General features: G+C 37.4%; 1 protein-coding gene across 1 annotated transcript in view; it reads right to left on the bottom strand.

Annotated features, from left to right (window-relative positions):
* Nucleotides 1-364: 364 nt before the first annotated feature.
* TRMT9B (tRNA methyltransferase 9B (putative)) overlaps nt 365-15,248 on the bottom strand; it is an 18,081-nt gene continuing 3,197 nt past the window's right edge. The window contains exons 2-3 of the mRNA XM_007948880.1: nt 6,166-6,339; nt 365-1,389 (exon numbers count right to left, since the gene is read on the bottom strand). Coding sequence (XP_007947071.1) covers nt 365-1,389; nt 6,166-6,339 — 1,199 coding nt within the window. The remainder of the gene's footprint in view (nt 1,390-6,165; nt 6,340-15,248) is intronic.

The following is a 15,248-nucleotide window of genomic DNA, read 5'->3' as shown; positions in this document are numbered from 1 at the left end:
TCTAAATCTTCTTCTTTTTTTTTTTTTTTTTTTTTTGCCATAAAAGAAAAAAAAAATCACTAAAACGGGATTATTTTAACATTTAGGTCTCTATTTAAATACATAAACAAAGCAAACAGTTGCCATGAAGTGAATTCATGTATGTCAGAGTAGAACCATACTCCATAGGGTTTTCAATGACTTATTTTTATAACAACAACAACTAGGTAGCAGGAACTACTCTTACTCACAGATTAAAAAAGATGATCAAGTCATAGTCTCTACAGACCAAAACATAAGTGGATTAAAAAAAATAACAAAACTGGATACCAAACCTAGTGAAAAGAACATGATTCACCTTTTAGAGTAGTCTAAAATGATCCAGTCAATAATAATTTTTCTTTTTCTCTGCAATAATACACCAGTTGCCATGATCATTCCCAGAGTTCAGAATGTGGAGCTCTGATACATGGTCCGTCAGCAGGCTATCGAGCTCGCCTTCTCGAAACACATGGTAGTAGCGCATAAAGGATCTGGAATCCAAAATATCTTGTTGTTGCTCTTCAACAGAAATTGTGTCATCTGGGATGGAATCTGTGGAATCAACTGTAGAACTCTTTCTTAATATTTTACTAGGAGAAGGGTTAACTTCTTCTAAGTTACCTGTACCCATACAATCCTTATTGGTATTCATGCCATCCAGAAAATGACCATCTCCATTTCTCCTAATTTCTCCATGATGGTCTCCATTGAAATGCTTCAGTGGGCCTTGTGTTCTCAGCCACTGCACATTTTTCTGGGAAGAAACAAACACTTCCTCATCTAAATTTTGCTCTTTTGTTGAATATGGCTCTTGGTGACCTAAATCTAGACTAGAATGTCTGGCAGGCTGAACTGAGATAGTGCCATCGGCCCAAAATTCTGTGTTTTTCAAGGGTCTCACTCTTTCCATTTGCTTTCTCAGTGTTGATTCATCCAAAGATCTGGAGGAAAACCAGGAACGAAAAGATTTGCCTAATGTGTTATAGAATCCATTTTCTTCCTCACCTTCCTTAGAGATATTTACACAACAGCTTCTGGCCATGTAGTGGTCTATGCTATGGGACTGTTTTGGATCACATCTTTCTTTAAAACAACCGGAACAGCTACACTCAGAGCAAGCAGGATGGTATGGATGGCTCGTTTCTGCATGTCCACAGTGCCTCTTTCTCCTAGACTGGCTGGGTTCTGAGAAGACTTGGGAACATAAGGCCCTGTTCCATGGAACAAGCACATCTTGCTTTTCAAAGTGACGGTTCTTTTGTTCCATAGCCCAAACATAGATCATCAGCTGGCCCCCGGGAACTAAGACTCTAGCCATTTCTTTTATTGCTCTGATTCTTCTTTGTTTTGTGGAGAAATGATGTATGACTGAAAAAGAAGAAACTGGATCTCAATGTGTATACACACAAACATATGCATTTATATACTAGTATTTCCTGTATAACAGTGATGAAATTTTTATATGGTAGGGCAGGTGGTAGAAATAGCCTAGCTTTAAAGCAAAATCAAACCCATTGCCATCAAGCAGATTCTTACAGAGTAGAACTGTCCATTGGGTTTCCAAGGCTATAAATCTTTGTGGAAGTAGACTGCCACGTGGCTGGTAGGATCAAATTACTGAAATTTTGGTTCCTATTTGAGCACTTTAACCACTGTATAACCACACTCCCAAGCCTAGTTTTAGGAGAGACATATCACTAGCTTTGGTGTGTCTACTTAGGAGGTAATTTTGGGCCAGCTTTTTAAGTTCTATAGATTTCCAATTTCTTCATCTATAAGTAAGAAACCTAGAATAAATCATCTCTAAGATTAATCAGGAAAACCAGGGTGAATTAATAACACTTTAAAGGGATCTGTAAGTTTGGTAGAACTCTATAAAATAATGAATTGTTTTAATGAGTAATTTGTCCTTCTAAAGCACCCAAGGATTAATAGCAACATTGGTGTTGTTAGGTGTTGTTAGGTGTTGTTAGGTACTATGGTTAATAGCAATAATTGGTGTTAACACAATTAATAAGGCAAATAGAAATAAAGAAAAATGATAATGATTGCTTTTCTGTTTAGGTAATGCAAAGATAACCAGCCCAACAGAAGTCCAAATGATGGATTATAATTTTAATATAATATAAAATGATTATGTATATTGAAAAAAAAAATCATCTGACTGGTCATCATTTTATTTCTAATCCCTGCAAAGTCAAAGTGAAATTCAGGTAGAACTGGCTTTACCTAGTCTTAAGTGTGTTATTAGGCACATTTTTATCCATCAATATATAGAAAGTGCTAATCTGTTAGCTCCTGGGGGAGTTTAATCAAGTACTCTGCCAAGAGAAAACATCCAATTATTTTTTCCACACCCATGCCTACCACATATCTCGGGTAGGAAATTAGTCCCAAGAAAACCTGAATATTCCTGTTCAGACAGGAGGAGTGAGGATGTAGAGAGAGGGTGAAACAGCTCCTCTAATCTTACCATAATCACCCTACCATGCAGCGATGTCTGACAGCTAGGGGTACATGGTGGAAACGTGTTGGATGAATAGGACACCGGTGTGTTTCATCCTAGATCTATCTGCAACTAGACTTGTGACCCTTGGCCAATCATTTTATCTCACTAGGTCTCAGATTGTTTTTTCCCCCAAGGAAAGATCCCTTTATAGTTGTTAATTTAAAAGTATGGCAGCAGGGTCTTGGTCATTGAGTTAAAATGAGGCAAGAGGGACAAGGGACAAAACTAAGAAAGACTCAAAATATTCATGTCTACCTCCAACTCCTCATTAATATCTCCTATAATTTACACCTTATTCATTTTGAACTTTTATGGTATGTTTTCTAAATCTTTTTTTTTTTTTTTGCCATACAAGAAAAAAAATCACTAAAACAGGATTATTTTAACATTTAGGTCTCTTTTTAAATACACAAACAAAACAAACAGTTGCCATGAAGTGAATTCATATATGTCAAAGTAGAACCATACTCCATAGGGTTGTCAGTGGCTTATTTTTCACAAGTAGATGACCAGGGCTTTCTTCTGAGGTGCCTCTGCGTGGACTTGAACCTTCAATCTTTCTGTTAGACTTGAAGGTATTAACAGTTTGGACCACATAGGGCTTACCAAAAAATTATGTTGCTGTTGTTTTGTTTTAAGGAAGAAAGTCTTTATATTCATTTATTTATTAAGAATTTATCATGTATCACTTCATCTCCAATACTTGAAATATCACAATTCAACCCAGAAAATACCTGAAATTCTTTTGTGTTTTTATATGTATATTTAACATGAATTAAGTAACCACATTTAAGACAAATATTTTTTTAAAAAAAGAGTACAAATATTTATTCATATATATGTGTGTATATATATATATATATATATATATAAATATATGTATACTTATTCATATATATATAGTATGTAAGTAGATTGCCCAACCTTCCTTCCAGGGAGTGGCTGGTGGGTTTGAACTGTCAGCCTTCTGGTTAGCAATCAAGTAGTCAAGTGCTTTAGGCACTATGCTACCAGAGCACCTATATATATATATACATACATGTTCCATTAAGAAATATTGTAAATGTAACTAAAATAAGACATAAGGATGTATTTATATGGAATTGTCAATGTCAGGAAAATATGTTGACTTTTTAAAGGGTTAAAAAGTTGCCCCATTTTGTTTAAAAAAATATAATCACAACTTAAAGGCAAAAATATAAGTCAATATGTTTATCCTATAGCAATGTTTTCCTGTTGAGAGTCCAGAAAATAAGTAGGCTGAATTCAATTACTGGATTCCAGAATCAGATGGAAAGTTACACAAGATCATCTTTAAAGTTCTGTTATATCTTGATATATAATTATTTTACTGTTCACATGTGTATGCCTTGTCTCTCTAATGATTCTGTGTATCTAAAACAGAATCTATGGGCAAGGTTTCTCAACCTGGGCTCCATTGTCATTTCAGGGTACTTAGTTTTTTGTTGTGGGAGGCCCACTCACTAGATGCTAGTAGTCCTCCAGACATCCTCAAATGTCTCCTGGGAGGGCAACATCAGAACTACTTTCATAAAAGATATAGTTGATTTCATACTATTTTAATATATTGCCAAATGTCCCTAGAACTTTTCCAGACTATTCTAAAAGTAAGTAGAAAGACTGTTTCATTTTCCTATCTGTTAGTAAAACATAAGGAATTTATAACTAGGTATGATGTTTAGCTCTCACATTATTATTAAGAGGCATGGAAAGCAAAAAATATATATTTTTTATGTTAAGTAAGAAGTCCCAACACATATAACTGTAATTAGGTAAGTACATATGTGGGCATAAGAGAGAAAGTCTATAGAAATTCTTCATAACAGAGTTCTAAATGAGAAATCTAACTGATAATTACCACACTGTGTTAATTTATAGTTACTATTAATAAAAACACATACTATTTTTCCATTTAAAGAAACATTTTTAATTAGAAAATAGTAACCAGATGTGCTCTGTTTCCTCTGATGGTGAGGCATGAGATTTCAGCTTCAAGTGGAGAAGGATTGAACTTTGCACACATGGAGCATTTCCCAGAGCAAGAGGGTCAATATCCACAAGGCCCTAATAGTGTTAACATCACTTGGATGTTGTTAGCCTTAAGGAGCCTAAAACATGTACACAAATGTGGGGCACAGAATACACTTCTCTGTTCTCTCTCCCATTTCTAGTTATAGGGGAAAAGACCAAGCCAAAAACTTTTCTTTCTGCTAAGGGTTCCAAGCACTGTACAGTGTTATTTAGATCAACAAGAATCTCTCCTCTTAATGCTTCCAACCAAAATGGAACTAACAGTTTCCACTGCAATGAAGTTGAGCTGTCATAGAGCAGATATCCATGGCAACCATCTCCTGTAAATCCAAAGTAGTTCTAAGATTATGGAACTGCCTCCCACCCCTACGCAAAAGGTATAATCCCCATCCGGTGTTGAATAAGTCAATTTCTGGTCCATTTCAGGACAGAGGAAGCAATCTTATTCTGTATTTTTATCATGAATAGTAATCAGTTATATATAGGATCACATTGCTTTATAAAAACAAAAAAACAAACTCACTGCCATCCAAGTTGATTCCAACACATAGAAACACCCCGCTGTGTTTCTGAGGAGGTAAATCTTTACAGAAATAGATTGCCCCGTCTTCCTTCCATGGAGTGACTGGTGGGTTTGAACTGTCAACCTTCTGGTTAGAAGTGAAATGCCTTAGGCACTGCGCCACCAGAGCTCCTTTAATGGTGCTTATTATTTTAAAATAGATTAACTTTTTAAAAAGTGTATTAGATCAGATACTTTGCTTTGAAAAGTGTTTTTGGTTGTGCAAAAAACTTGCACAGGATTTCCTTAAGTGACAAATTTTTCAAGCATATTTCAAAGGTGACTAACACACTATGTTTCAGGAATACCGATCAGGTAAAATGAGACTTACTTGTGTATATTTTAGGCATGGGTTTTAGCTGTGTCTTTTCATTTTTTTGGCATGGGTATTTTAAGGGTACACTTATTGGAGCAATACAAGGTACACATTTCCCTAGATTAGTGAACGTTTTCTGGTAGTAAGGGAGCTGAGTAGCATTATAAAAACAATGTAATCTAAGACAAGGGAGCTATCTTCTTGGATGACTTGAGTGCCAGTGAGTGGCAGATTGGATGACACATTCTTCCAAGTCACACTCAGCAGGTGAATCCTATGATACTCAGTTAATAACGGACACTCTTTCAGCCTGAAGAAAAGTAACATGACTCCTGAAAATCTACTTCATGTTGGAGGAATCTGTCCTCATCTCAACATAACAAAGTACTACTTTGAGTGCATACAATTTCTCTAATACTTTCTTACTCGTAAGTAAAAGAAATCAGAATGAATCATCAAAATGTATCTAATAATATGGTTTAACTAGCTATAATAATCACACATACCATAAGTGCTTTTGATAGTTATTAGCTACATAATTCAACCAGTTGATATATATATATATATATATATATATAATTTTAAATAGGTAAAATGAATGATATAGACCTTTGTACACAGAATAGATGTTGAGTTGTTAGAGTGGCCTCAACCATGTTATACTATTCTCATGGCAAAGAGTGAACTTGTGACCAGCTGCCTTACCTCCTATAGAGATGATGGCATCGAAACCCTGATCCCTAAAGGGGAGATTAAGGTTGTCACATATCATGACTTCACATCCTCTATTTCGGGCAATTTCTACCAATGGCCCACAGTAGTCACAGCCCAGGGTATGTACCTGGCTGTTCACTTTAAGATACTTTCCAGTCCCACAACCTATAAGAGAAAAACCTGTATTACATTCTATTCTTAATGGACAGTGGAAGAATGTGAATTAGTTTGTCTTATAACAAGCCATCTAAGAAAGTTTATATTAAGTAACCAAGACAATACAACATAGCATGCTATGTTCACAAAAACAAAAGAAAATTCACAGAAACAAAAGAAAAGCTTTCAGGGAACACTTGGATATTTTCATATGCAAAATATAGAAGAGAAAAAGGGAATGAGAATAGGGAACAATATTTACTGAACATTTAATGAGGTAATGTCCTCAGGGCTTAGTACACTGTAGCAAAACAAAAAAAATGTTAGTTGACCCACAACAGGACAGGATGGTTCCCTAGCATCCCAGGGACAGTGCAGTCTCTTAACCTCAGTTACCTTCACATACATATTTCATAATGTATGCATATATAGTATAACATTAATTCTTGAATTTTCTTTCTAGACACTCTTACCATTTGCTGGTTACGGAAAACAAACTATTGTCAACAGCTTTTCATTGGCTATAAGTAAAATAATTTACAGAATAAAATATCCTTTTCAAGTTTTTTTTTATTTGAGTTTGAATGCAAAAAGAATTTTTAACATCGTTTTATTCCATCCATTGTGAGTGCTAGGTTTTAAATGATCTGTATTGCCTCAATGTACAACTGTGATAAAAGCCATTTTTTTTCTTAAGCTGACCGTTTCTGACCTTCACAAATGACTCAGGATTTATGTGGTCCAAAGATTTGGATTAATCAGATCTTACTGATACTGATGAAGATAGTAATAACAGCTATGTTAAAACAATCTCTTCATCCAGCATCTAGTATCCACTGTAGCAGACACTGTCATTTAATTCCTTTCTAGAAATATCTAAAGATATCACTTGAAGACATTTATATCTGCAGATATTAGTTATATATCTTTCTGCTTCAAAAAGTATCTATAGCTATTTAAAGATAATTAGCTTGCCACTTCTGAAATACATCACAATACTCTTCAAAAACATCTCTTTAATAGGTACTTTTCAAAATTATACTAGACAATAAAAGCATAATTAAGGTTCACTAGTGAGCTCTGGTAGCATAGTGGCTAAAAGCACTTGACTGCTCACCAGAAGGCTGGCAGTTCAAACCCACCAGCCACTCCTCGGAAGGAAGGTTGGGCAATCCTACTTCCGTAGTGATACTGCCTCGGAAACCCAAAGAGGGGTTGCTATGAGTCGGGGCCGACCTGATGGCACATAACAACAACAACAACAGTGCCAGCTGAGACAGTGGAGAATCTGTGAGTAAAAACTTTTCAACATTATTATTTCAATGTTAATGATTGGGGTCTTTGAGACATTTTAGATTGAATAGCCACTGTTCCTAATGATGTTTGTTGAGAATGAATATCCACTATTTGAGCCCAAAAATCCACTGCTGTTGAGTCAATTCCAACTCATAGTAACCCTATAGGATAGAGTAGAACTGCTCCATGGGGTTTTCTTCCCCATAGTTACCTCTTCCCTGTGTCTTTCCCTCCCATGCATTCCTACTCCCCGAGCTGTCTGCCTGTACATACACAGTCCTTCTATTCTCCCATGACTGATATCTCCCTGGAGTGTATAAAGAAAGAATAAAGAAGACTAAAGAGTGAGGGAGCAGAGGCAGGGATCCAGGTAAGGACAGGGACCCAGGCCACACCCCTTCCAAGTGGTGGGAAAGAGGCAGGGATCTATGTAAGTGGAGGGTGGAGAGGTTTGAACAGCTAAGGGAGACAAACTTGTCTGTCAGTTTGTCCTACTGTGATGGCATGTTGCTGTGAGGCTTCGGGCTGTGCCACCAGTGTCTCAAACCCAGCAGAGCTGCATGTGGTACACAGGTTTCAACAGCTTACAGACTGAGGCAGACTAGGAAGAAGGAGGAGGCCATTCACTTTTCAAAGAATTGGAAAGGGAAAACCTTGTGAATAGCAGAGAAACACTGTCTGATACATTACTATTCAACTTTATGAATAGCCTGGAAACATTGTCCCATACAATGCAGGATGATAAGCCACTTAGGTTGGACTCAAAATTGGACCAGGAAAGAGCTGCATCATCAGAGCAGAACCAGCCTTAATGATATGGATGAGATGAAGATTTCAAGACCCCCATTTGCTGACGTGGCACTACTCAAATTGAGGAGAAACAGCTGTAAACATCCATTAATAATTGGAAAATGGAATGTATGAAGCATGAATCTAGGAAAAATGGAAGTTGTCAAAAATGATATGGCACACATAAAGATTAATATCCTAGTCATTAGTGAACTGAAATGGACTGCTAGGACCACCATGTGGTCTACTATGCCGGGAATGACAATTTGAAGAGGAATGGTGTGGTGTTCATCATCATAAAGGATGTTTCAAGATCTGTCCTGAAGTACAATGCTGTCAGTGATAGGATAATATCCATATGTCTACAAGGAAGAACAGTTAATACGACTATTATTCAAATTTATGCACCAACTACCAAAGCCAAAGTTGAGGAAATTGAAGATTTTTATCAGCTTCTTCAGTCTGAAATTGACTGAACATGCAATTGTGTGTGTGTGTGTGTGTGGTGTGCCGTCGAGTCGACCCCGACTCATAGCGACCCCTCCTTGGGTTTCCGAGGCAGTATCACTATGGAAGTAGGATTGCCCAACCTTCCTTCCGAGGAGTGGCTGGTGGGTTTGAACCGCCAGCCTTCTGGTTAGCAGTCAAGTGCTTTAGCCACTATGCAATTAGGATGTGTTAATTATCACTGGTGACTGGAATGGAAAAGTTGGAAACAAAGAAGTATCACTGGTAATTAGAAAATTTGGCCTTGGTGACAGAACTGATACTGGAAATTGCATGATAGAATTTTGCAAGACCAATGACTTATTCATTACAAATACCTTTTTTCAACAACACAAATGGCAGCTGTACATGTGGATTTCACCACATGGAATACACAGGAATCAGATTGACTACATCTGTGGTAAGAAGCAATGGAAAAGTTCAATATCTTCAGCCAAAATCAGGCCAGGAGCTGATTGTGGAACAGACCATCAACTGCTCATGTGCAAGTTCAACTTGAAGTTGAAGTTAAAGTTAAAACAAGTTCACCAGAGCCAAAATACAACCTTGAATATATCCCTCCTGAATTTAGAGACCATCTAATGAATAGATTTGATGCAATGAACACCAATGACTGAAAACAAGAAGAATTTGGGATGACATCAAGAACATCATCCATGAAGAAAGCAAGAGGTCACTTAAAAGACAAGAAAAGAAGAAAAGACCAAAATGGATGTCAGAAGAGACTCTGAAAGTTGCCCATGAGCAGAGAGTAGCTAAAGCAAATGGAAGAAATGACAAGATAAAAGGGCTGAACAGAAGATTTCAAGGAGCAGCTTGAGCAGACAAAGCCAATTACTATAATGAAATGTGCAAAGATGTGGAGTTAGAAAACCAAAAGGGAAGAACATGCTCAGCATTTCTCAAGGTGAAAGAACTGAGGAAAAAAATTAAGCCTTGAGTTGCAATACTGAAAGATTCTATTAGCAAAGTATTGAATGATGAAGGAAACATCAAAAGAAGATGGAAGGGATACATGGAGTCACTGTACCAAAAAGAAGTGGTAGATCTTCATCCATTTCAGGAGGTGCCATATGATCAAGAACCAGTGGTACTGAAGGAAGAAATTGAAGCTGCTTTGAAGGAATTGGCAAAGAACAAGCCTCCAGGAATTGATGGAATACCCATTGAGATGTTTCAACATATGGATGCCCTGCTGGAGGCACTCACTCAGTTATGCCAAGAGATTTGGAAGACAGCTACCTGGCCAACTGACTGGAAGAGATCCATATTTGTACCCATTCCAAAGAAAGGTGATCCCACAGAATGTGGAAATTATCGAACAATATCATTAATATCGCACACAAGTAAGATCTTACTGAAGATAATTAAAAAACGGTTGCAGCAGTATATTGACAGAGAACTTCCAGAGGTGCAAGCTGGATTCAGAAGAGGATGTGGAACAAAGGATGTCATAGCTGCTGGTAGATGGATCCTGGTTCAAAGCAAAGAATACCAGAAAGATGTTTACTTGTGTCTTGTTGACTATGCAAAGGCATTTGATTGTGTAGATCATAACAAATTCTGGATGACATTGAGAAGAATGGGAATTCCAGAACACTTGATTGTGCTCATGAGGAACCTGTACATTGACCTGAAGACTGTTGTTTGAACAGAATAAGGGGGTACTGCATGGTTTAAAGGAGCTCTAGTAGCATAGTGCCTAAGGCACTTGACTGCTAACCAGAAGGCTGGCAGTTCAAACCCACCAGCCACTCCTCGGAAGGAAGGTTGGGCAATCCTACCTCTGTAGTGATATTGCCTTGGAAACCCAAGGAGGGGTCGTTATGAGTCAGGGCCGGCTCGAAGGCACATAACAACAACAACAACAGCATGGTTTAAAATCAAGACGGGAGTGCATCAGAGTTGTATCCTTTCATCATATTCATTCAATCTGTATGCTGAGCAAATAATCTGAGAAGCTGGACTATATGAAGAAGAATGTAGCGTCAAGATTGGAGGAAGAATCATTAACAACCTGCGGTATGCTGATGACACAACTTTGCTTGCTGAAAGTGATGATCTGATGAAGACTGAAGAATACAGTCTGCAGTATGGATTACATCTCAGTATAAAGAAAACAAAAATTCTCACAAGTGAACCTATAAGCAGCATCATGATAAATGGAGAAAAGATTGAAGTTGTCAAAGACTTCACATTGCTTGGTTCTACAATCAATGCCAATGGAAGTGGCAGTCAGGACATTTGATGACGTATGTTGTTGTTGTTGTTGTTATTGTTAGGTGCTGTAGAGTCATTTCCGACTCATAGCGACCCCATGCACAGCAGAACAAAACACTGCCTGATCCCATGCCAGCTCCATGATCCCTGCTATAGTTGAGCCCATCATCGCAGCCACTGTGTCAATCCATCTCCTTGAAGGCCTCCCCCGCTTTCGCTGACCCTCCACCCTACCAAGCATGACATCCTTCTCCAAGGATGACACCTGACACAATTGACCTGACACAACTGACACAATTGACAGATTGACGACGTATAGCACTGGGCAAGTTGGCTGCAAGGGACCTCTTCCAAGGATGTCTCCTTGATGATAAAGGAGGATCATCTGAGGAGCAAGGATGTCTCCTTGATGATTAAGGTGTGCCTGACACAAGCCATAATATTTTCAATCTCCTGGTATGCATGTGAGAGCTGGACAATGAACAATGAAGACTGATGAAGAGTTGATGCTTTTGAGTTGTGGTACTGGTGAAGAATACCGGAAGTACCGTGGACTGCCAAAAGAACTAACAGATCTGTCCTGGAGGAAGTGCACCCGAAATGCTCCCTGGAAGCGAGAATGGCCAGACTTCATCTCACTTACTTTGGTCATGTTGTCAGAAGGTTCCATTCCCTGGAGAAGGATGTCATGCGTAGTAAAGTGGTGGGTCGACGAAAGAGGGGAAGGCTCTCAACAAAATTGATTGATACGGTGGCGGGGGTGATGGTCTCAAGTATAGCAAGGATCATGGAGCTGGCGCGGGACCGGGTGGTGTTTTGTTCTGCTGTGCATGGGGTCGCTATGAGTCGGATACGACTCGATGGCACTAACAACAACAATAGCACAGCGTTTTCAATCTGCTTCTTTACTGAAGCAGACTGCCTCATCTTTCTCCTGCAGAGGGGCTGTGGGTTCAAACTGTTGACCTTTTGGTTTGCAGCCAAGTGCTTTAACCACTGCACCACGAGGACTTCTTATACGAGGGCAATCATGGGGGAAATATAATTCACAGTGTATTTTAAAATTAAAACCCAATCATATATTAAGAAAAATTATCTTACAAGTTTTTTGTTTGTTTTTTTATATTGACTCGGGATACATTTAAAGAAACAGAAGGGAAATTCACTTCAAAGATACTAATAAAAACAGGTTCATAGACCATTGAGCTAGAAGGAACTATTCAGAGAGCAACTGGTAATGAGGAAACAGATCTTTTCAAATCTAAATAGCTTCTGGAACATTTCAAATGCCCCTGGCACCTTTGGTTTATCCCACACTCATTTCTAATGGCATTCATTCTTAAGGGTAGTAGTGGAACTTCCAAATATGATGCAATTATCCATTTTCTAAGTGGATACATTGTGATGCTAGAAGGGGGAAGATTTTACCCTAATGAGGAAAGCAAAAATATTGCCAGACGTAGTCACTCATTATCTTAAGTGTCAAAGAAGTAAACTGGAACATTTATGATACTGCAGCAAGCTCCAGTACACAACAATCATGCTTCCTTACACAATCTCATTAAATGATAACCTTGCAAAGAAACAAAAGAGAGATAAAAGAAACTGCCTGCATGCTTGCCTGCTCCTGTTTTGTATTCTGCACCACACCATGCTAAAGAAGAAAACAGATCATTGCTTAGATTCAAATGCTTTGGTCCGTGGTAGGCAAGTATTTATTGCAAAGAATAAATTAATCTGAATGTTTCCTCTGAAGTTTGCAAAAACCACTTTCTTTTCCTTCACTTCCCTTGGGAATTCAGTTAAACAAGATCTTAACTGAAAGAGAATTTGTTTTTCTTATGGGGAAGAGAAGAATATACTCTATCAGTTTCCCACTTTATATAGATTTCTTTTCTTTTTTAAATTGTGATCTGGGTGAAAGTTTACATACACTTTCTGTTTTGTGACGTTTACTGCAATCCCCACACTACAACAGCTTCTTCCCACTCCTTCCCTGTGACTTCTCCTTTCCTTCATCCTTCCTTCCCATCCCCTCCTGTCTTCCTAGCTCTATTTCTGGGCAAATGCTATCCTCTTTGATTGTTCTAATAAGTGCATACTTTCCTGGTATTATTGTTTACCTTATAGGCCTATCTGTCTTTTGAAGGAAAGTTCAGTCACGGAGGTTAACTTCAGTTCCTAGCATGAAAGAGGTCTCGAAGGTTCCGCCAGCCTTCATCAGACCAATGAGCCTGGTCATTTTTATGATTTTGAGTTTAGTTCTACATTTTCCTCCACTCTATCCAGGAGCTTTGATTGTGATCCCTTTCAGCCCGGTTAGCAGTGGTAGCTGGGCACCTTCTAGTTCTTCTGGTCTTGGCTTGATTGGGGAATAGGGCAACACAGTTAACAAAATACTAATTAACTACAAGTTACACACTGAAACAGCTAAGTTGTTAGGGGAATTCCTGTATAGGCAACTGGAACCTGATTACTTCTGCATTTCTTTCATCTGTACACATTTAGTGCCTAACACATGTGACTGCTAACCAGAAGTCTCGCAGTTCAAACCCACCAGCCACTCCTTGGGAGAAGGTTGGGCAATCTACTTGAGTAGAGATGTGCTGTTGTTGTTATGTGCCGTCGTCAAGTCGTCTCTGACTCATAGTCACCCTTCCCTTGGGTTTCCGAGGCAGTTTTGGAAGCCCAAGGAGGGGTTGCTAGGAGTCAAATTGACTCAGCGGCAGTGAGGTGTTTTTTTTTAATACATATTTTATTAGTAATTTATAACTAATTATAAATTGATAATTCAATAACCAAATTAACCACCATAATAAACAGTTGAGGACTTGCACTAGGCAGAAAACCCACAAAGAAAAATGAAAAATTTCCTTTGGAAATAGTCACATTATCATACTTTCTTTCCTTATACCAATCACTTTGGGTTTCTTTTTTTCCTTTTCATATATCTCTTTATTTCAATTTTATTTTAAAACGTAGCTATTCATTTACTGACTAGTTATGTGAACAGTACAAAATTCAAAAGATGTAAATGGGTGACAAAGTATTTACTACAGATGTAATTGTTCATGTGCATAGAGATATTTAAAGGATATTATTGGTACATAATTTATAGTAGCAAAATATAACAAGCAACATATACATCTGTTAATACACACTATTAGCATAGAATACTCTGCATCTTTTAATACCAGATGCCTCAATAAATTTAAATATTTAGAGAATGATCTCCAGAATTTATTAAAAGTAACATAAACTAGGCATATAATAGTTTGCATAGCATATGACCATTTGTATAATCAAAAAGGCAAATACACCATACACATATGTATAGACATGAATATGCTTCTATTTCTATAAAACATCTATAGGAGATTATATATCAGTCACCTCCAGAGTGCATTACTAGGTGCTGGGGAGTTGCAATGGGAGGACATTTTTCACTCCACCTTCCTTTGTACTTTTGTTACTGAAACATGAAAAAAAAAAATCCATTAAAAAATTAAAACAATCTGTATTTTTTTTAATGACTTGTTCATACCCTTTCACTATTTTTCTATAGAGTTGTTGGTTTCTTTTTACTGATTTTGAAGAATGATCTAGAGATTACAAAATTTAATGCTTTTTCTATATCAATGTGTTATAGAATTTTTATTTAGTTTGTTCCAGTTTTTTAATTTTGTTTATATATTTGTCTAGATTTTTGCCTTGTACAGTTTTTAAACTTCTATGTGGTCAAAGTTATCAATATATTTTTTTATGATTTCTGGACATTTTTGTGTCATAAACAGAGAGGGGCCTTTCTCTTTGAGAGTAATTTTTAAATAATCCAGTTGTCTTCTAGGACTTTAAGGATATCAGTTTCTTATATTTAAATCTTTGCTTCATCTGGAATTTATTTTTATGTAAGGTGTGCAAAAAGTAATGACAATGATGATGATGATGATTTTCATGTATCTATGGTGCTGTCCTGAAGCAGTTTCTTAAATAATCCTCCTTTCCTCCATTGATTTTAAGATTCTGGACTTTGTTTAGATGATAGGTGGTAAGAGTTCCAAACTCACTGCTTCTTCTGAAACCAGAATCTTTTTTTTTTTTTTTTT

Source organism: Orycteropus afer, unplaced genomic scaffold (genome assembly GCF_000298275.1).
Source record: "Orycteropus afer afer isolate SDZICR_OR568_19922 unplaced genomic scaffold, OryAfe1.0 scaffold00230, whole genome shotgun sequence".
Classification (NCBI taxonomy): Eukaryota; Metazoa; Chordata; class Mammalia; order Tubulidentata; family Orycteropodidae; genus Orycteropus; species Orycteropus afer.
This window is presented reverse-complemented; position numbering and strand designations above follow the sequence as displayed.